This window comes from Castor canadensis, chromosome 15 (assembly GCF_047511655.1).
Source record: "Castor canadensis chromosome 15, mCasCan1.hap1v2, whole genome shotgun sequence".
Lineage (NCBI taxonomy): Eukaryota > Metazoa > Chordata > Mammalia > Rodentia > Castoridae > Castor > Castor canadensis.
In genome coordinates, this window is record NC_133400.1 from 66,323,215 (window position 1) to 66,344,376 (window position 21,162).

The window sequence follows — 21,162 nt, forward strand, 5'->3', positions numbered from 1 at the left end:
AGCGCCAATGGCCACTACATCTGGAAGGTTAAAAATGAGGGTTTGGAGATGCAGGTCAGTGTTAAAGCAAGTGCTGGCATGTGCAAGGAACTGTAAGGAAGGGAGGAAGAGAGAGAGAAATAAATAAAAAAAGTTTGAAAATCAGAAATTATGGAAGAGCACAATATCTCGTGTGTGTGTGTGTGTGTGTGTGTGTATACACACATATATACATACATATGTACATAAAATCTTGCCAGAGGGAACAAACCTGAATGTGATTAAGGCACTGGACCACAGGAAACACAGAGTACAAAGGAACACACTGAACTGTGCTTCATGCATGCAATCTGCAAAATTGAGACAATGGGAAAACCTAAAGATCACAAAGTCAGGATCTGTCAACACATAAATAAGGAGAGAAGGAGAACCTGAGAGTAAAAGACCTAAAAGAGAGTTTGGGGTTTTTTGTTTGTTTGTTTTGCAAAGAGTGTTCCATTAGTCTTGGAACATTCTTTACAAACTACAGAGGCCAGGGATGGTATACTTAAATGAAAAATCATTTTAAAAATAGAAGAAAGTGACTTCCTTAAACATCAGACTACTGGTTATGTTTTGAGAAAGGGTACACAGAGAGGTTGTGGCATGGCCAGAATGGTTCTATTTCTTAGTCTTGATAGTAGTTATAAGGGTCTTCACCTTCAACAATTCATTGTGTTGTATATTTGTGTTACATGGTTTTCTGTACAATAAAAACTGGTATAATGAGAATCTGACAAAACAAGGAAAAAAACCACAAGATAGAACAATAATTAACTATGATGGTAACAACATTGACAGTCAACTAAAGAGCAGAGGCTTTAAAACATTTAGAACAAAAACTAACAGATTATAAGGAAGAAAATCAATATATAAAATAATAGACAGAAAGATTTTTAAACACATTTCCTAAGTTAAGATTTTATTTTTATCTAAGATTATCCTTTTCCTTAATGAAAACTCTAATGCCTTAGCAAACATAAGAAATAGAATGCCAAACATATGGACATGTTTGAGAAAATACAATCAGCCACAGTTATCTATGTTATATCGTTGCAAAATTTTAATTTCTGTTCAAAGAAGGCTAGAAAGTTAATTGTGGAGAATTGGAAAAAAATCTATTGTAAATCCACTGTGCATAACAAAAGCAGTGTTTTTAATACTATCTGTAGGCATAAGGAGTTCCTTTTCATTGTACTTAGTAATATATCCTATGTTTATATTTTCATACATAACACAGTTATGTATCCAATTATTGGTTTGGTTATATTTATTTCTTTGTATGTCACTATAAGCATTAAAAATCATATACTGTAACACTTGAATTCATGAAATTATACTGATTTATTTATTAAAATCATAAACAAGTTTAAGTTGTTACTGTACTGAAAGTTTCCTTTGATACTATAAAAGCTAGGTAAGTTAATGTATAAGTAAAATTACTTTTTTACTTTCCAGTAAAATAAGCACTGAGGAAAAAATATGCAGAAGGTATGGTTCAATTACTACTCTCTCCCCTATGTAAAAAGATTACCCTCTACTTCTGGATTATCAATTAATTTTAGGGTGTACTGTTCATAATGATACCATGCAAAACAAAATCTAACAATTGACTCATGGATTCTCTTAAGTCCATAAAAAAACTACAGCCTCGCTGGGCAAAGTGATGCTCACCTGTTACTGCAGCACTCAGGAGGCCAAGGCAGGAGAATTTGGGGCTACATGAGTGACACTGTATCCTACAATCTGTACTCCACCTTTACAGCTAGCACTTCATGCCCTCCAAGGTATAGGCAGTGAGATGACACTTTCCCATGATTTATTATAGCACTCAGGCTAAGAGGTAATCAAATAACTAGAAGAATATGTTTTCCTAAAGAAACAACCCTCATCAGGATTTAAAGTGAGAAGATAGGAATAAATAGAGCAATGGTCTATTTGTAGGTTTTGGGATTGAAAAGTAATAGTCACTTCCCTCACGTGTTTGTTTATGATGAATAAAGGACAAAGAATTTCCAAATTTTAAAAAAGAACAAAATCATAGGACAACTTTAAAATATTGGCATCAAATAAAACAAGGCTCATTACAATAAAACCAGGCCAAAGTCCAGCCGTTTACAGCTAGCACTTCATGCCCTCCTAGGTATAGGCAGTGAGATGACACTTTCCCATGATTTATTATAGCACTCAGGCTAAGAGGTAATCAAATAACTAGAAGAATATGTTTTCCTAAAGAAACAACCCTCATCAGGATTTAAAGTGAGAAGATAGGAACAAATAGAGCAATGGTCTATTTGTAGGTCTTGGGATTGAAAAGTAATAGTCACTTCCCTCACGTGTTTGTTTATGATGAATAAAGGACAAAGAATTTCCAAATTTTGAAAAAGAACAAAATCATAGGACAACTTTAAAATATTGCCATCAAATAAAACAAGGCTCATTACAATAAAACCAGGCCAAAGTCCAGCCGACAGGCATGCAACTGTGTATTATTTTTAGACTATGTCAAACATCAAAACATAACCAACACAGGACGCTGAAGATCAGAACTCACTTTTTGATTTCTCGGAGCAGCATGCGGATAAGTATGGTCTGAAGGGGTTCAACCATCAATTTCCTCCACATATCCAATGCTAGCTGCCAGGAAAAATGAAAATCAGCAAGGCTGAATTAGGTAGTTTTCTATCATTCGTTCAAGATTTTTTTTATGAAAATAAAAATACCCATCAAAACAAATGTTAATATTTCAAAATTCAAAGGAACACTGAAGGAAAATGAAAAAACTAAGAGGAAAATAAATTTCTAATTTAAAATGCCAATGACCATCATATCGGTCTTACATAAAATACAGAATTCAGGTTTTAGCATTAACTGAAAATCTTACATGAATTGCTGATTTTTATATACTCTTTACTACTTACTAAATGCTCAGCACTATGGACTAGCTATAGAAGCCAAGGCCATAACAGAAACAAAGGCTTTAAATCAGAATACAATAATTTGTGTGTAAGTCAATTTTTTAGATTATGAGATACTTCATACAAACATAAAGGGCTAAGTGGCTTTAAAGAACAAACCCTGTACTCACTACTTAACAAAATAAAAGTTCACCATTACCATGGCTCCAAATATCCTCCTCCTTTCCCCATAGAGGTTTGCACTGTCCTGAATTTTGTGTAAAATTAGGCCTTTGCTTATAGCTCTAACACATATGCATGCCCACATAAGTTTGAAATTGCCCGTTTCTGATTGTGATAACAAAATCATATTGTATATTCCTCTATGAGATTTTTTTTAAATCTAAACTTTGCTATTGTTGTTTTTTTTTTGTTTTTTCATAGGGTCTCACTGTGTTGCTTGGGCTGGCCTTTAACTTGCTACGACGCCCAGGCTAGTCTCAAATTCTAGATCCTCTACTCTTCGTCCCAAGTGATGGGATTACAGATGCACACCCCCCACCAAATGGCATGTTCTTGAATGAAGCTGAAGCTAGGTATCTTTTTATGTTTATCATCTTGCTTGGGATTTTATTCCCCCTATAAAACATCCACTCATCATTTTGTCAGTTATTCTGTTCAAGTTTGCCTTGTTCTTAAAAAATATAGGAATTTGCTTTGTTTTGGTGGGTCTGGGGTTTGAACGCAAAGCTTTGCACTTTGCAAAGCAGACACTGTACCAATTGAGCCACACCTTCGGGGGGGTGGTGGTGGGGTGGTGGTGGTGTGTGGGTGTGTGTGTGTGTGTGTGTGTACACACATACAAGCTATCGACCAAACTGCTTCTAGTGATTTCTTCTGGGAAGAAGAGTAGGTTCTATGGTGCCGGTGATAAGGGACACCTGAGCAAAAAACTAACTTTACCATCCTAATAAGTAAAAGCAATGGCTATTACGATCGTGGGGACTGGGGATGTAGCTCAGTGGTAGAGTACCTCGCTAGCATGTGCAAGGTCCTGTGTTCGAACCCCAACACCACAAAACAGAAAAACAATTTTGGTATGCCTTACTGATTTTTTTTTCTCTACATCCTTTATCGCTACAGTTTTATTTGTATTAATTATGTATCCAATTTTCTTCAAAATCTATTTTCCCCTTTGTTAAAGTTTCTATTATCAATTTGCTTACTTTTCTAAAAGAATCTTAACTATATATTCTTCCACTGTGTATATCCTTCTATGCATGGTTTCTGTTGCTGGATGTTAAAAAGTTAGATTGGTTACCATTAGTTGCCCTATTAACAATGATTGCAAGGGATACATTTAAACATTTTAAACTTTTTTCTCTTATTATTTTACTTGGTCAAAAGTTATTAGAGAACTGGGGATGTAGCTCAGTGGTAGGGTGCTTGCCTAGCAGGTGTAAGGCCCTGGGTTCCATCCTCAGCACTGCCAAAAACCCCAAAAGTTATTAACATGTAACAGTCTATTGAAAGACACTAATCAAGTTCTTCTAAAAGGAATATTCTAATTTAAGTTTCTAATAATGCTGCAATTTAGCTGTTTATTTCCTTCATTAACACTCATCACAAGTCAACATTAATTTCTTATTTATCTGCTTCCCTTACCTGATCTTACAAGCTTCGTGTGGGCAGGGACCTTCTGTCTGTTCATCATTGTATTCCCCAATGCCTGGCTACTCAATAAAATAAATAAACTTGTACAAGAGTATTTCAAAAAAAATCAGTATAAAATTTTCCACATTGAAATTTGCACTATAACCCAAAAACTTGAATGAATTACTTGAACTAAACATTTCATTGTTTTACTGTGAATAACTTTTTAAGTAACATAATAAGTTTGCTAGACCCATATATTTGTGTTTTCTCTCTTCTAAGCCTCTTTAAGTCTTTGTCTTTTATACTTTTAAACTACAGGAGTCAACATTTTCTAAATAATTTTTGAAGTTTTTTTCCCCACACTGCTGGGATATTAATTCTGTCATCCAACTATTACAAATTTAATTATTAAATTGGTCACATATTTTCTGCTCCTCTGATCTGAAGGTTCCTGAAAACTTTTACATTATTTACTTAACATTTAGGAAGTTTTAATCTTCACCATTTTAAGATAGTCAATTTGATGTCCTAGGGGGAAGGGGGAAGACATTGAATCAAATTACCTCAACACATAAAAAGCCACTTTTGTTTGCAATCACTTCAAAAATGTATTACCTCTCCTATTTCCATAAGTGGTTCATTCATATCTACACCACCATAGCCATACTGAAGGTCAGCTTCAGTCAATTTATTCTTTTTAATAAACTGGGTGTTGAGATACCTGAAAAACAAATGTAGTATTTGTACATCAGTACAAAATCAGTAAGAAAATGTGTAACTTCCCTCTTGGGAAGAATAATTTTAGGTTCATAAATTAACTACAGAAAAGTTCAGTAATAAGCCCAAACAAAGTTATGCAAAAATTAGAAATACAATGAAAAAGATGAATATTCTCCAACTCTTTCTAAAAGGTCTTAAAATATAAGGATAAAATCTTAAGAGTAGAAAGAAATACTATTAATATCAGTCATACTTTAAAAACAAGAATTTTACACCACTGAAATTAATACAAAGACAACAAGTTTCTACTGCACAGATCCACCAACAATTTTGGGAGACAAAGATATAATTCCTGAAATTACCTTTCACGTAGTACATGTAAATGACATCCACAACCATTTGCACAGTTCTACTTCCATATTCACTAACATCCACATTCTGAACTCTTAAGTCCTAGGGCTGTGATGTGCATTTTACATTTTAGTCTAATCTGCTCCTAGGTGACAAAAATATTATTTTTCCTTTCAAGGGCTGATGGAGTGGCTCAAGTGGTAAGAGTGCGTACCTAGCGAGAGTGAGACCAGGAGTTCAAACCCCAGTGTTGCAAAAAGAAAAAAAAGAACCATCAAGATATCATTTATTGCTGGGCATAGTAGTTCATAACTGTAATCTAGCACCCCAGAAGCAGGAAGACTGAGTTCAAAGCCAGCCTAAGCTACATAGCAAGACCCTCTCACTCACCTTTTCCTTCCTCCCTACCTTCTCCCCCCAACCTACAAAAAACTAAAAAATTTAAAATATTTATTTCTTCCCCTTCCCCTCCATTCTCATTTTAATGATTTCCAAAAATACCTTTCACCTGAGGAAAGGGAAAAAGAATGAGGACAACCCCCCCAAAAAAAAACGAGAGACAAAAGTAAAAGATAGAGGATAGCCTTCTAATCTGGAATGCTTGGTCACAGGTATTCTAATGGCTGCCCCATCATTCAGGTCTCAGTTCAAACATACCTCTGAAGGCCCCAATCTAAATTATTCCTACCTTCCCACTCCCAAAAGAATAACTCTCTAATACCAACTATTTTACTCTTGGGCAGTACTTGCTATTATGTAAACCATCCTATACTTTAATTGGTTTAACATTTTTATATACCCACCCCCTCTCTAGAGGGTTTATGAAGCAAGAACAGTAACACACAAATATCAAGTCCTCAAAAAGCCCTTATTACTGAATAAACTAAGTGGTTAACATTTCCGACAGGAGAGAAAAACTAATAGTAGAACATTAACTTAGAAAAGCAGTCTGAAAGCTGGGCCCAAGCCAGGTGCCAGTGGCTCATGCCTGTAATCCCAGCTACTCAGAAGCAGAGATCAGGAGGATAGAGGTTTGAAACTTGCCCCACGCAAAAGTTTGCAAGATCCTATCTTGAAAAAAAACCATCACAAAAAAGAATTGGTGGAGTGGCTCAAGGTGTAGACTCTGAGTTCAATCCCCAGTACTGGAAAAAAAGAAAATATCAGTCTGGAACCAGATCATGAAAGCCATGAATGCCAGGAAGTAAAAGTAACTGTTAACATGTATTTTTATTTGGATCGTATCATGTGTTAGATGCAGCCCTAAGCATTTCACTTGGCCAAACACTACACAGTAGATGTGTAGAACCACTATGATCTTCATTTCCTATAAGAAAACTGCTTCTTGGAGAGATTAAAGAGCTTGCCAAAGGTCAATCTGCCAAACTGCACTGACCACTCTCCTTCCAACAGCTAAGTACTACATGCCAAGTACTGTGCAAGGTGCTGGGAGCAGAAACACCAAAATCATTGTCTGTTCACACAGAGCTTACACATCTGGTAGAATATATAATCAAATATATTTCATCAATGCCATGTGCTCTCTAAGAGGCAACATGAGTCATCTTTACCAGCTGTATTTGCCTTGCTATATGGATTCTTTGCCCCAAACCAGTTCTTTTGTAGTCAGTGGAACCATGGCCATCCCAGTAACCCCTCAGGAAACATCAGAATCACTTTGCTCATCCTTCCATTTTGCCTCCATTAACCAGTACATCTTCGTGATCTCCTAAGGTATTATTCATCTTCTCCCATTACTTCCCTTTACCTCCAATTCCATCCTCTTGCCAGTATATTTGTTTGCTGTAACTTTCTATGTTTTATATCTGAGACAGCAAACTACTATTCTCTTTCTCACATGCAATATAATTCAAACTAATGTACATTAATGGTACCTTTCTTTCTTTCTTTTGCAGTACTGGGCCTTGACCTCAGAGCCTCACACTTGCTAGGCAGGTGCTCTACCACTTGATACACTCCAACAGCCCTGTTTTGTGTTGGGTATTTTCGAGAAAGGGTCTTGTGAACTATTTTCCCAGGCTGGCTTTGAACCTTGATCCTCCTGATCTCTGCCTCATGAGTAGCTAGGATTATAGGCATGCGCCACCAGCGCCTGGCAACAGTACATTTCTTATTCCAGATTTCTTCTCTCTACAGTTAAAGCTTACAACAGGTTTTTAAAATAGTCATGATTTAAAATGCCAAACAGTCAAGTCATTTTGACATGGATACCACTGATATTATAATTCACTGTAGTATTTTAAAATCATTTATTAACCACACATTTGTTTACAAAGATATGTGTTCTAAGAAACCATAAAACAAAATAGAATCCTTCTTAAAACACCTCACACTCTACCACAGGCAGTATATAACTGCTCCACTCAAGTATAATATAGTAGTACTTGCTGGCAGAGTGGCACAAATGGTAAAGCACCTGCCTAGCAAGAGTGAGTCCCTGAGTTCAAACCTCAGTGCCATAAAAAATAAAAAAAATAAAAAAGAGAGATAAATATAGTAGTACTTGTTTTCCTGTCAACTGAGTAGTTGATATGCTTTGATTTTTTTTTTCTGCAATATTAACAGTAATACAACTAATAGCAGTAAAAATGACAAGAACTAACAGGGTCCAAGCTGACCTCTAACTCCTGAGCTCAAGTGATCCTCCCATTCTCATCCACCAGAGTAGCTGGAGCTATCAGCACCTGGCTTATAAGGTTTTTTGTTGTTGTTTTGTTTTGTGAGCTTTTTACTTTTTCTTGCAGTGCCAGGGATTGAACTCAGGGCCTTACTCCTGCATGTATGTACTCTACCACTGAGCTGTATTCCAAGCCCAGGAAAATTTGAAGCCTGTAAGAAATCAAGCAGGGCTGCATTGGGTCCCCAGCACTACCAAAAGAAAAAGAAATCAGTCCTTTCAGTCTTATTCTAAAAAAATTTCTTAAAGAGTTTTTCTCGCCAGACACTGGTGGTTCACACATATTATCCTAGCTACTCAAAAGGCAGAGTTCAGGAGGATTAAGGTTCGAGGCCAGCCCAACACAAAAAAGATCTAGTAGAGTGGCTCAAGCAGTACAGTGCTTACCTAGCAAGCATGAGTCCCTGAGTTCAAATCCCAGTATCACCAAAACAAACAAGAAGTTGTTCTCATGCTTATACCTACTGGATTGCAAAAGCCAAGTTTGTTTTCCAGCCTGTATCTTCAATACCCATTTGGCCCAGTCTACAAAAGCATGTAGAGCAACCAGGAAGTGGAGCAAGAGGGTCATTCTTTTCTTTTCATTTAAGATCAAAGTCTCTAAGTCATCTACGCTACATAGTACTCATCATATAAATCAGAGGAGAGACTAGAACTTCCTAAAATATTTAAAAATAATTTGAGCCAAGTGTGGCACTTGTACATGTTTGGGCATCTGTAGTCCCAGCCCCTTGAGAAGAAGAAGCAAGAGGATCGCTTGAGCTGGGGAGTTTGAGACCAGCCTGGGCAACATAGCTAGATCCCACCTCAAATCAAAAAAACTCTTTCAGAAGCACTGAAAATTGTTGAATAATATGGGGTAGGAGGGAATGGGTAAGGAAGAGTAAGAGGGGTTACCTCTAAATATAGAATATTTTATTCAAAACACAATATATTGAAGTATGGTATATCTATCTATATCTATATCTATATCTATATATATACATATAGATTTTTTTTTTTCTTGGTGGTACTAGGGCTTGAACTCTGGGCCTACATCTTGAGCTACTCCAGCAGTCCTTTTTTGTGATGGGTTTTTTAAAGATAGGGTCCCATGAACTATTTGCCCAGGCTGGCTTTGCACCATCATCTCTGCCTCCTGAGTAGCTAGGATTACAGGCATGAGCTACTGGCACCCAGCAAAAGTACAATATATGTACATGTAAAATACCAAGGCAAAACCCCACTAAACAATGAACAGACACTTAAATAATGACGGACAGGAATGTAAAACAGATCATGTTAAGGGGCGGGCACTAGTGGAAGGGAGAGGGTAAATGAAGAGGGTTAATATGGTTGATACTTTCTATGGATGCATGAATATGGAATATTGAAACTTGTCTGTTATTTTAAGAAGAGGGAAGAGGGAAAATAATTGGAGGGGGTAGATTAATGGAGGAGATGAACCAAACCGAGGTCCATTGCATATGGAAATGTCAGATGTCAGGGCAAACTGGTGATTTGACTGGCTAGGCAGGTGTCCCCTTCCTCCCTCACGGGTACATGTGCATCCCTCCTGAAACAGCACGCTTGGCCAAGGAAGACAACCTTCCCCAATAGGAGAGAACCATTCTTTGGTCAAGGGTAGCTGTGCTCCCCTGCTAGAACTTTCAAAGAAGCTCTCATGTACAGAAATGCCACAATGAAATACCCTGTATAACTATTATATACTAATGAAAATGTTCAAAACTGATTATTTCTCCCTTCACATTTCAGTACATGTGTTTCCTGATAGATTGTGACTAGAAACAAGGCCTGGATAACCAGTTCACCAACCAAGCAAAATACTAGTAAGCAGTTTTCACCTAATTACTGTCAACTCTGCCCTCTGCAAAAAAAGATCTTACCATTATTCCTCCAATACAATCTAATAAATGATTAGTCACAAGATACAAACACAAAGGCCCAACAAAACCCTGTATGAACTGAATCCCATAGGCTATCGGCTCTGTCATTGCTTCAGACAGTGGAATGTTACTACATAATTTTATAAAGTACTCAAATTTACACTTTACAAAAGATAACACAAGAAGTTTTCTAGATAATGAGAACTCAATGGCTGCAAGGCCAGTTTCAGGGACACAATCATTAACAGTCCAAGTGAGAAGTAGAGCTTGAAAGATAACAGCAGTGCAAAGGAAATGGTGAATTTAACAGCTGTTTGGAAGATCTAGCCCAGTAGTGGGTCAGATAGAGAACAAACCTGGTGAAGGGTAACAGACTTGTGGCTCCTGTCTGGGTATATAACACAACCACTTACTAATGCTGGTTAGTTCTAGAGACAAGCCTGTGCAAAAAGATAACACATTCATCTGTGATCTTCTGCACTAGTACAATGTAGCTATGGGATATTCTGAAGGTGTACATAGCTTGCTTTTAAAAACTCTCCTGAAACACAGAACAGCACAGATGGAAATATATTTTAGTGATTATTAATATAGGTGTTAGCTAAAAACCAGTAGTAACAAAGATTGCCCCAGAATAAAGGTAAAAGGATGAACAGAAGAGTGTGTATATAGTAAGACTAAGGTAGAATGAAGTGGATGAGCTCTGAAATCAGACTGATCTGGACTGAAATTCTGCCTCTTACAGAGTGATATTAAGCAATGTTACTACTTCTCCAAGCCTTCATTTTCTCTGCTGTGAAAAATGGAGATACTGCCGGGCACCGGTGGCTCATGCTTGTAATTCTAGCTATCAGGAGGTAGAGATGAGGAGGATCATGGCTCGAGGCCAACCCAGCCAAATGGTTTGTGAGACCCTTTCTCGGAAAACCCTTCACCAAAATAGGAGTAGTGGAGTGGCTCAAGGTGAAGGCCCTGAGTTCAGCCCCAGTATTGAAAAAAAAAAAAAAAAAAGGAGATACCAACCACACATAATTTTACATACACACTCATTTTATAGATTGCAACATTTACTAAAAGATCAAAACACTAGGGTAACAGTGCTAGTAATTTAAATGGCACAAATTAATTGATTTTGGTAAACAGAAAGGCTGGAAAGCCAAGCAAATTGTGTCCAACAAAACTAACAGACAGAAAACCAGCTTAAATGTTAACTGAAACATATCAGCTAAGGAGAGATACCATGGCATGGTGCATAGGGTAAACACTTTCAAAGTCCCCTATGTATCACAGGCCCATTTGTCCCAGCAACAACAAACACACATGCTCACTCACTCTTGCCCCAACATTCCCCTACAATTTACCTTGGGAATTTTTGTGTGTGCCTATGGTGCTGGAGATGGAATTCAGGACCTCATTTATGCTAGGTAAATGCTCTAACACTGATGTATGCCTCCAGCCCTTAATTGGGAAATCCTTAATTTTCTGATTCCCTCATATTAATGAAGAAATCAAATGTCATAAAGCTTAATGTACAGCAAACACTTTTTTAATGAAAGCCAAACTAACAGTAAACCTATGCTTGACAGTAACAACTGGTTTGTAATTTTATTTCATTTTCGTCTTCTAAAAGTCACTGGGCCACTGAGAAAATAAGCCTGGCTTCTAACACTGGCAACCTAAGAGTGTGTGAACTCCAGTTCTGTTATAAAAACCTAAGGGAAAGATAAGGGAGCAAGATGGAAAACTAGAAATGTCTACTGTTTGAGAAGGGTTAGGAAATACAGAAGACACTATTTTCAGAAGAAGGAAAGAGAGAAATCACTGAAGAGGAAGCATGACAGCAGAAAAGCACAGAGACACAGGCAACAGAGGAAAGCATAAACAGTTTAAAACCCATTCCTGGCACCCCAGGAAGAGAAGCAACACTGAAAAGCAATCGAAGGTGAGACAGCCAGACCTGGTGACAGATGACAATCCTAGCTCAGAATAGTCCCATACCTCCTGCTAGCTTTAAACCCAGTGTGGGGATTTAGAGTGACTCTGCTCCAGTGTGGAAGGCTAGCCTAAGTGAAGAAAGAAATTCTGTTGCTCCTCTTATCTCAGAGGGTGATGGCAAGGCACCATCTTGAGAGAGGGCCTATTGTCTGAGACACAGATATGCTGGGAGCCTGAAAACAAGGAGCACTCACAGCTCAGGGAGCCCTGGGACAGCCTGCCAGTTCCGGGTGGGAAATGGTGATGAGAAGTGGCCATGGAGAGGGTCTGAATGGTCCTAGAGAAAGCAAAAGCAGCTGGACGCTCAGCAGAAAAGACGGGTTGGTCAGAGGCCCTGCCCTCCCTAGCAAGGAGTCCCATACCTTGAGGCTCAGGTGGAAACAAAGCACCTAGCCTATGGCTGCCTTAGCATTTAGCCACCAGGGTCTGCCTCCTGGCTGTTTGTTGGCTGCTAGGTAGAGCAGAGGACTAAGCACAGACCCTCTATATTACATGAGATCAATGGCCTCCTGCCTCACACATGGCAGGGCATTCCAGCATGTGTTTGCTGCTAGGTGGGTTAAGGAACCTCTAGTCCAGGCCTACTAAATCACATGACTTCCACAACCTCCTCCCCCAGGGAGGTTAACTGCTGTAAGCACTGAGCCCAGCAGGCAAAGTGAATCGTTCCCTCAGTTCTTCCCTAGCCAGGGTAAAACTTAGTGCTCCCCCACTCTGATGTACTGCGGAGGGCAGAGGGTAACCCTGCGGCTTGAATGCTTACCTTGGGGCAGGCTGGGTTAGGGACAGTCTGGGACTGCTCCCCCTTTTGGCTCAAGGGGGAGCCACAGGCTAGAGGAGCCAGGTGGAGACATTATGTCCCCCCACCTTCAAGTTCAAGGTGGTATAAAAACAACATACCAAGAGACTCTGGCCATTCTTCTTCTTCCCTTACCTCACCTGGAAGAACAATAAAGCTACTCTACCTCACCCCATCCACGTGTTCTGTTTGGATTCTTACATTTGGAATGCAAGGACTAAGATCTTCTGAAAACACCATTTGCTGATAACAAATGCAGGCAATACTGCTTGGAATGTTAAGATTCTAAAGTATACTTACCTATACAAGCAGTCCATATAGTCTGCACCCTTGCTGTATTCTTCCCAATACCTATGATACATGACAAGGACTTGTTCTTCAGACTCCAGAACTCTCTATATAAAAAGAAATAGGTTAGGGAGAGGAGGAAATAAAAGAGAATGATGGAGGGGGTGAATCCAAGTATGATATACTTAATACATTGTAAGAATTTTTGTAAATGCCAAAGTACCCCCACCCAGCACAACAGAACAGTTAAGATTACACACAAACACACACACACACAAAGATTTCTTTGTGTGTTAATCAGAAATCACTAAACATCCATCATAAGCCTTGAAATTTTTCTATAATTATATAGAAATATATAGAATTATTATAATTCTACTACTCAAATTATAAATGAAACTGGGGGGAAATGTGAGCCTTAAATATGACAGTGAAGCATCCATACTAGTGAACAGACTGTCATTCTCCAAGATTAAAGGACAAAATGTAATGGTTTTTTTTAGACAGTCTCTCCCTGTATAGTGCAGGATGGCCTAGAGCTCACAGTCCTCCTGCTTTAGAGTGCTGGAATTAGAAGTGTGCCACCCCATGCCTGGCTGCCCCAGTGACTTGATTAGATTTTGCTTTTTTTTTTTTTTTTTGGTGGTACTGGAGTTTGAACTCAGGGCTTACACCTTGAGCCACTCCATCAGTCCTCTTTTTGTGATGGGTTTTTTTTTTTTTGGTTTAAAATAGAACATAATTCTATTACCAGAAATATATGTTTCTTCAAATCTATCATGTTTGATCAGCCTGCTAGCTAAAAGTAATCATCACCTCACTTTTGTGAATAAGATTATTTATGGAAATTAATACTTTCCCATTCCCCAAAGTAAGTCTTATATTTAATTAATATAAAAATTAAAATCAAACTGCAATCTTAGGAGTACTGCTAAAGAATTTATTTGTAAAGGGAATTTAACAATAAAAACACATACACAGGCAACCTTATGATTCTCTGATCAATTCTTTCATTAGTTATCCACATGACATTAATCAAAGCATGATTTCAATTTTTATCTAATTAATTCTCTGATAAATGTTATGCTTTTAAACTCAGAATTTTAACAATTAAGGCTTAGGATGGTAAAAATATCCTGTAAATAGCACCTTTTGTCTATCAAGTTGGTGAGTTAAAAATAGGACTACTTCTAATAATGTTGAGGAATATAATACCCTTATGAACTGCTGCTGCTGGCTGGATAAAATACATTTCTGGAGAACAATCTGTTAATAGTCAAAAACAAAAGAACATGTTTCAGAGCTGGTGCAATAGCTCAAATGGTAGAGTGCCTACCTTGCAAGAATTCCAGGTCTAGGAATTTATCCTATAAAATCACTGGGGAAGCCAGGCACCAGTGGCTCACACCTATAATCCTAGCTACTCAGGAGGCAGAGATCAGGAGGATTACAGTTTGAAGCCAGCCCAGGCAAATAGATCAGGATCCTTTACTTTGAAAAAAACCATCACAAAAGAAGGACTGATAGAGTGGCTCGAGGTGTAAGCCCTGAGTTCAAACTCCAGTACCACAAAAAAATGAAGTAAAATCCAATCAAATCATGGGGCATGGGGCTGCACACTTGTCAGCATTCTGAAGCAAGAGGACAGTGAGATCTAGACAGCCTGCACTATGCAGGAAGACAACTGTCTAAAAAAAAAAAAAACAAGGGTTGGGGATTTAGCTCAGTGGAAGAGCACTTGCCTGGCAACTGCAAGGCCCTGAGTTCGGTCCCCAGCACCGGGAAAAAAAAAAAAAAAGGAAAAAATAGAAAAAAAAAAAAAAAAAAAACAAAAAAACCAGACATGGTGGTATGCACCTATAATATCAGCATTCGAGAAGCTGGAGGTAAGAGCATCCAGAGTTTGAAGCCAGCCTGAGCTACATATTGAGACCTGGTCTCAAAACAACAAAAAGGCAAAAAACAAAAGCCATGAAGATGGAGTGTAAGGGGTGCTTAACATGTGCAAAGCCTTTAGTTTGATCCCTTAGTGCCCCCTCAAAAATGGTCACACAATAGTACTTTAGTGCAAGGATGTTCACAAAAGTATTGTTTATAATAAAAATTATATAAGTTGGAAACAATCTATCCAGCAATGTGGGAGGTATTTAAACAAATCACAGCATGTCCATACAATGAAACATTTTACAAATAATTGCCAGGTTACAAAGTATAATTAATAACAAAGGAAGAGATTTACAATGGTATTAAAAGCAAAAAGCAGACTATAAGAATGAGTAGTTACTAAATTATTTGTCTTTATTTTTCTTTTTAAAGACAAGTGTCGCCAATGCATCCCAGAGTGGTCTCAAACTCCAGATCCTCCTGCCTCAGCCTCCCAAGTGCTGGGATTATAGATAAATATGCCACCATGCCTGGCATATAACTTCATTTTCAAAGCAAAAATGCAAAAATAAAGCAAAATTTTCATATTAATATTATACCAAAAGAGATACTTTAGTACAGCATATCAAAAAAATTAACAGTAGTTAATTCTGAAGGTATGGTATGGGTGATGTTTATTTTCTTCTTTTTGCTAACCTATATGTTCTAAATTATCTTTACTGTTAATACAATACTTGGATAATAAAAAAAAAGTACCTTCTTTCATGTAAATTAATGTTTCTTTCCCCAGGTGAAATTGCTTCAATTCTGTTGGCTATGTAACGATTTACTTTTGTCATATACACATCAATGAACTATTTTGTCTCAAAGTCTGAGAGAACACAGGGTATACAACCTATAAATATTATAAACTGCCATGAAACCACACCACAATATCATTTTTTAAATCACAAAGAGCTGGGGTTTGGCTCAAGTGGTACCAAGCATAAAGCTCTGAATTCAACCCCCAGTACTGAAAAAAAAAAAGTTATATAAATGTTAACTTATGTTTAACAACTGTATCATCGTTACACAAAATGTTAACATTAAGAAGCTAGATTTAAAAACACACCAGAATGCTGGGTGAGATGGTGCATGCCTGTAATCTCAGCACTCAGGAGACTGAGGCAGGAGGACCACATGTTCAGGAGTCAACAATACATAGCAAGACCTTATCTCTAAAAGAAAAAGTACTTGAGCCGTCTCTATATTGTGTTTTGTTTTTTTTTCTGTAAGTCTAAATTAAAAAAAAAATCACAACCTGATCTAAAACACAAAATTGCAAAAGTTACAGTGTCTTACATAATTATCAATAACCAAGTATCACTGGCTTACAATAACAGAACAACTTCACATATTAAACATTAAGACCACTTTAGGATAGTTGCTATCAAAACCACTTTTCATGAGTGCATAAATGCTCACACAAGAGCTGTGAGATGCTCATGTCATATACAATAAATATGTAATTTCCTTCAAACATTAATACCATATCACAACTGGTTTAGTTGCTCAAGTCCATCTAACTAGTAAGTGAAGGAGTAGTCAACTCAAGGCTCATTCAATTAAAATGAGCTCCTCTGTCCTCTGGATGGTGTTCATACAACTGAATTTTCCCTCAGTCTTAACTTCCATCTCTTGACATGTCTCTATCTCTACTATTTTCAACCTTTTGTCTGCCTCTCCACATCCTAAAGTCTTCCAGAAACCTGGAATTTAAAAAGGAGATTTAAATCATGCCTATTTATGAGTTGTTTCCATTCTAAAAGCTGTGAGCTACTTTATAGAGTCTGTGCTGTTTCATTGCTATTTTACAAATAAGTCAATAACCATACAGTAATCATTAAGTGAGTTGCCATGGCTATCACAACACTAATAAAAGGTAGAGTTGAGATTCCAGCCCAGGCAATAAATTATGTCCTCTGGTCCCTGATAAGATCAGTTGTCCAAGGTGTGCAGTCTGTAGCACACCTGAAAAATGCTTCATTTATACACAGATCAAGTCCATGGTGTTGCTCTCCTACACATGGCATGCTAATCAAAATACAGGTCAGAGATAACTTTTCACCATCCTTTTTAATTTGCCATGTCCTTTTAACTTTCACATTTTTGGAAGACTTTAAATTATGATGAAGCAGCAGCCAAAATATTAAAAATATTAAAGATAAATATGTACCAAGAGGTAAAAATTAAAAGGGAAAAACTTACTTATATAAACACCATCCAGGACAAAGGAACTCCTTTGAATAGAATTAACCTTGATTAGACTCTGCTCCTATACTTACTCATTAAAGGATCTTGAGCCACTAAACTGATTTCCCTTGGAGAAACTAGTAACATAGTGCTTAACTCATCTTAAATATATACAGCAAGAAAACTGTTGAAGAAATAAGATGAAAAATCTGAATTTGAATCAAGTTCTGCATTGGAGAAGTGAGATGGCAGAAATAACTATGCGTTATAGATATATTTATATCACACATACACCATTCCTTACCTTGTGCAAATGTCGAACGTGATTTTCCAAAAAAATCTTTGTTTCTGTATAAAGTCTTTCTCCAAGCGGTTCAGGATAGGCCACACATAAAGCATAGATATCTCTAGTACAATTATTAAGGTTTCACATTCATTTTAAACTATGAGGCAACTCAAGTTTGGCATTAAAAAATGAAAAATCCAACTGCTAAGCAGTTGCCGACCACTTAAGCCATATTCCCAGCCTTTATGCTTTTAGTTATTTGAGATTAGGGTCTCACTTTTTTGCCTAAGCCCACCTGGACCTTGATCCTCTTTATTTATGCTTCCTACATAACTGGGATGACGAGCATGTGCCACTATACCCAACTACAGGTTGAGATGGGGCCACAAAAACTTTTTGCCCAGGATGACTTCAAACCAAAATCTACCAGATCTCTGCCCCTGAGTAGCTAGGATTACAAATGCAAGCCACTACACCTGGCTTTATTTTGTTTTCTGAGATAGGATCTCACTAACTTTTGCACAACGCAGCTTTGAACTTTGGATCCTCCCACCTTGACCTCCCAAGCAGCTGGGATCACAGCCACACACTACTACATCCAGCTCAGAAATTTTCCTTCTAATACTTGGACAGACTGTCAAGGACAGAGATTTTTCAATCCACCCAAACTGGTCTCTGATCAAAGATGATGCCTGGCGTGATGTCCTTGATGGGAACAAAGACAACAGTAAGTTTGGTTTTAAATCTTGGAAGGATGAACTCGTTTTCCTATCTGGCATAAATATACTGAGGGAACGCAATCTTCCATCTCTCCTAGAGTAATCACTTTAGATTGATATTCAACAGTTTAGAATCTAATTTTTCCTTAGGTAGGAAAGCACCTATATTATATTGCAGGGGCTCAGCAATCTGTCCTAACACCTACTAAAGTCAGAAAAGCTCCAGTAAAAGGAAATGAAAACACTGCCAAACAATTCCAACCAAGTCGAATACTAACTGTAAACCTCTAGCCCATTGCTATCTTATACACAAACCATCCCAGAGACTACACCTATGCTGTCATAAAGATTCTGTTGTGAAGAACCATCATTACTTATAGGAGGTGGAATTCTAAAACTGGTCTCCCAAGCTTTCCCAGGCTAACACCTGGGCCAATGACTGAATTGTGCCCATGCACACTGCTTTACACAGCAATAGGGACTTAGCTGAAATTATGATTACTAATCAGCTGACCCTAACATAAAAAGATTGTCCTGGACTTTTGGAGTGAGTCTAATCTAATCTAATCAGATGAGCCCTTTGTGTGTGTGTGTGTGTGTGTGTGTGTGTGTGTGTGTGTGTGTGTGTGTGTGTGTGTGTGTGTGTGTGTGTACATACATATATATATATATTTTTTTTTTTGGTGGTACTGGGGTTTGAACACAAGGCTTTAAAGCTTTGTGTTTGCTAGGTGAGTCCCTCCTGCAGTCCTTTTTTACTTTAGTTATTCTTCAGGCAGGGTCTCCCACTTTTTTCCCCCTACGCTGGCCTCAGATGGTGATCCTCCTATCTATGCCACCTGCATAACTGGGATTACAGCTATGCACTACCACATCCAACTTGTTGTCTGAGATGAGAGTCTCACCAACTTTTTTTCCAGGCTGGACTAAAACCACGATCCTCCAATCTCTGCCTCCAGAGTAGCTAGGCTTACAGGAATCAGCCACCACACCTAACCAACATGAGCCCTTTAAAAGCAGACCCTAGCCCAGTCACACCTACACTCCAACTAGAGACACAAGGGGATGTCAGAGTCAAAGCATCAAAAGATGTGACATGCTACTGCAGGCTCTGAAGATAGAGGGGCCATACACAGAACATGGAACATGACACAAGCCAACACTGGGACCTTAGTCCTGCTACTCCAAGGAAGAAAATTCTCCCAATAGCAGGAAGGAGTGGAGACAAGGACCCTGAGCTCTGCCAAGTCTCCATATCCACCATATGAGACCCAGGTGGAGAGTACAGTTGTGTCATGGTCTTCTGAGTATTTCTCTATACCACTAAATGGGTGGTAATTTACTGTACATAGAAAACATCGGTGTCTTATGTATAAATTACTCAGTCAGAATATCTTGCATATATACCTTGATCCAGTTATGAAGGATCAGTGTTATTAACTAGACTCACATTCATGTTATCTGTTTGATCTGTACAGTCTGCTTAATGAAATTTAGTTAAGAGAATCTATTCATTTAACAAATATTTGCTAGGTATCTACATATACCACTCAAATAACCACAGTGAACAATGCTCTAGGTTCATTCCAAAGCACCAAAACCACACACACACGACAAGATTCTCTGTCCTCGTGGAGTTGCTATATAGTAAAAGTTGCAGGCATGGTCAATATGTACAAACACATGTGGAACACTTCAATGAGACCATGCTTCCTTAAGACCCATGTCAAGAGGACAAAAAGACAGGCATTTATACTACAACTCTACAGTCTCAGTAAGGCATCTTATCCATCAAGTCACATTATTCTCAACTGTAAGTTGGAATTAATAATGCAACTCACAAGATCATTCATAACGAAAATCTCCCACATGTTAACAGAAAAAATGACTGACACAAAATACAGACTATCCATGTATCTCTCAATGAACTTTTGACATGTGTTATAGTCATACCAAAAAAAAAATCCTTTTTGAAATATCAAATACTAATATACATTGGGGTTTTCACTTTTCCTTTTCAAAATATTAAAGTTTTACAGTCTCTAAAATTGCTACTTAAGATATCTGAGGGTCATAAGTAAGCCTTACATTCTCAAGAAAAGTAAGAGACAGGAGGGAACTTCAAAACAATTTAGAAATAGAGCCCTTTAGTTTCTAAATCAAAATATTAAATTATAAGTTTCTATTTTTATATTTTTGCAGCTATCTTTTATTTCAGAAAAAAGAAAAATTCATGATTAGGTCAAGAATAGACCATTTTTAGTGGATGAAACAATAAACATCTTAGAAGTAACAGCAACTGGAAAGGATCACTTTCCAGTAAAGTCATCTATTTAAAAACTATTTGCAAAACAACCAACTAACTGTATATTCTGTACATCAATCAAGAACAAATTTAATTATTATCTTTCTTTTTAGCAAGGTTCCTGCCCCAGGTCCCAGCACTAGAGAGGCAAAGGCAGAAGCGTTGCCAGTTCAAGGCTAATCTGTGCTACAGAATGAGAACTCATCTAAAAAAAAAAAAAACTAAGAGTATAAAAACAAAATGATCCTTGTTCCAAAATCAATCCATAATGTTCGATGTGCCACCTGGCAAGGGCCCACCCACTACTTTCCTGGCAGTGCTTTTTTTCTTTTCTTTTTCCTTACTATTTCTTTTCTTTTCTTACAATAAAGTTTTGCTACTGTTCTACAAAAGAAAAGAAAAATTAGCTAAGAGATGAATTCAGTAAT

General features: G+C 37.7%; 1 protein-coding gene across 7 annotated transcripts in view; it reads right to left on the reverse strand.

Moving 5' to 3' along the window:
• Window positions 1-21,162, reverse strand: part of Cul2 (cullin 2) — a 74,986-nt gene that overhangs the window by 35,613 nt on the left and 18,211 nt on the right. For 6 of the 7 annotated variants that reach the window (XM_074056374.1, XM_074056372.1, XM_074056370.1 and 3 more), the window contains exons 3-6: window positions 17,729-17,831; window positions 13,321-13,415; window positions 5,187-5,292; window positions 2,573-2,655 (exon numbers count right to left, since the gene is read on the reverse strand). In XM_074056374.1, coding sequence (XP_073912475.1) covers window positions 2,573-2,655; window positions 5,187-5,292; window positions 13,321-13,415; window positions 17,729-17,831 — 387 coding nt within the window. Of the gene's footprint in view, window positions 1-2,572; window positions 2,656-4,580; window positions 5,127-5,186; window positions 5,293-13,320; window positions 13,416-17,728; window positions 17,832-21,162 lie in introns of those variants that run through there. The other variant, XM_074056375.1, reaches the window with a different exon arrangement.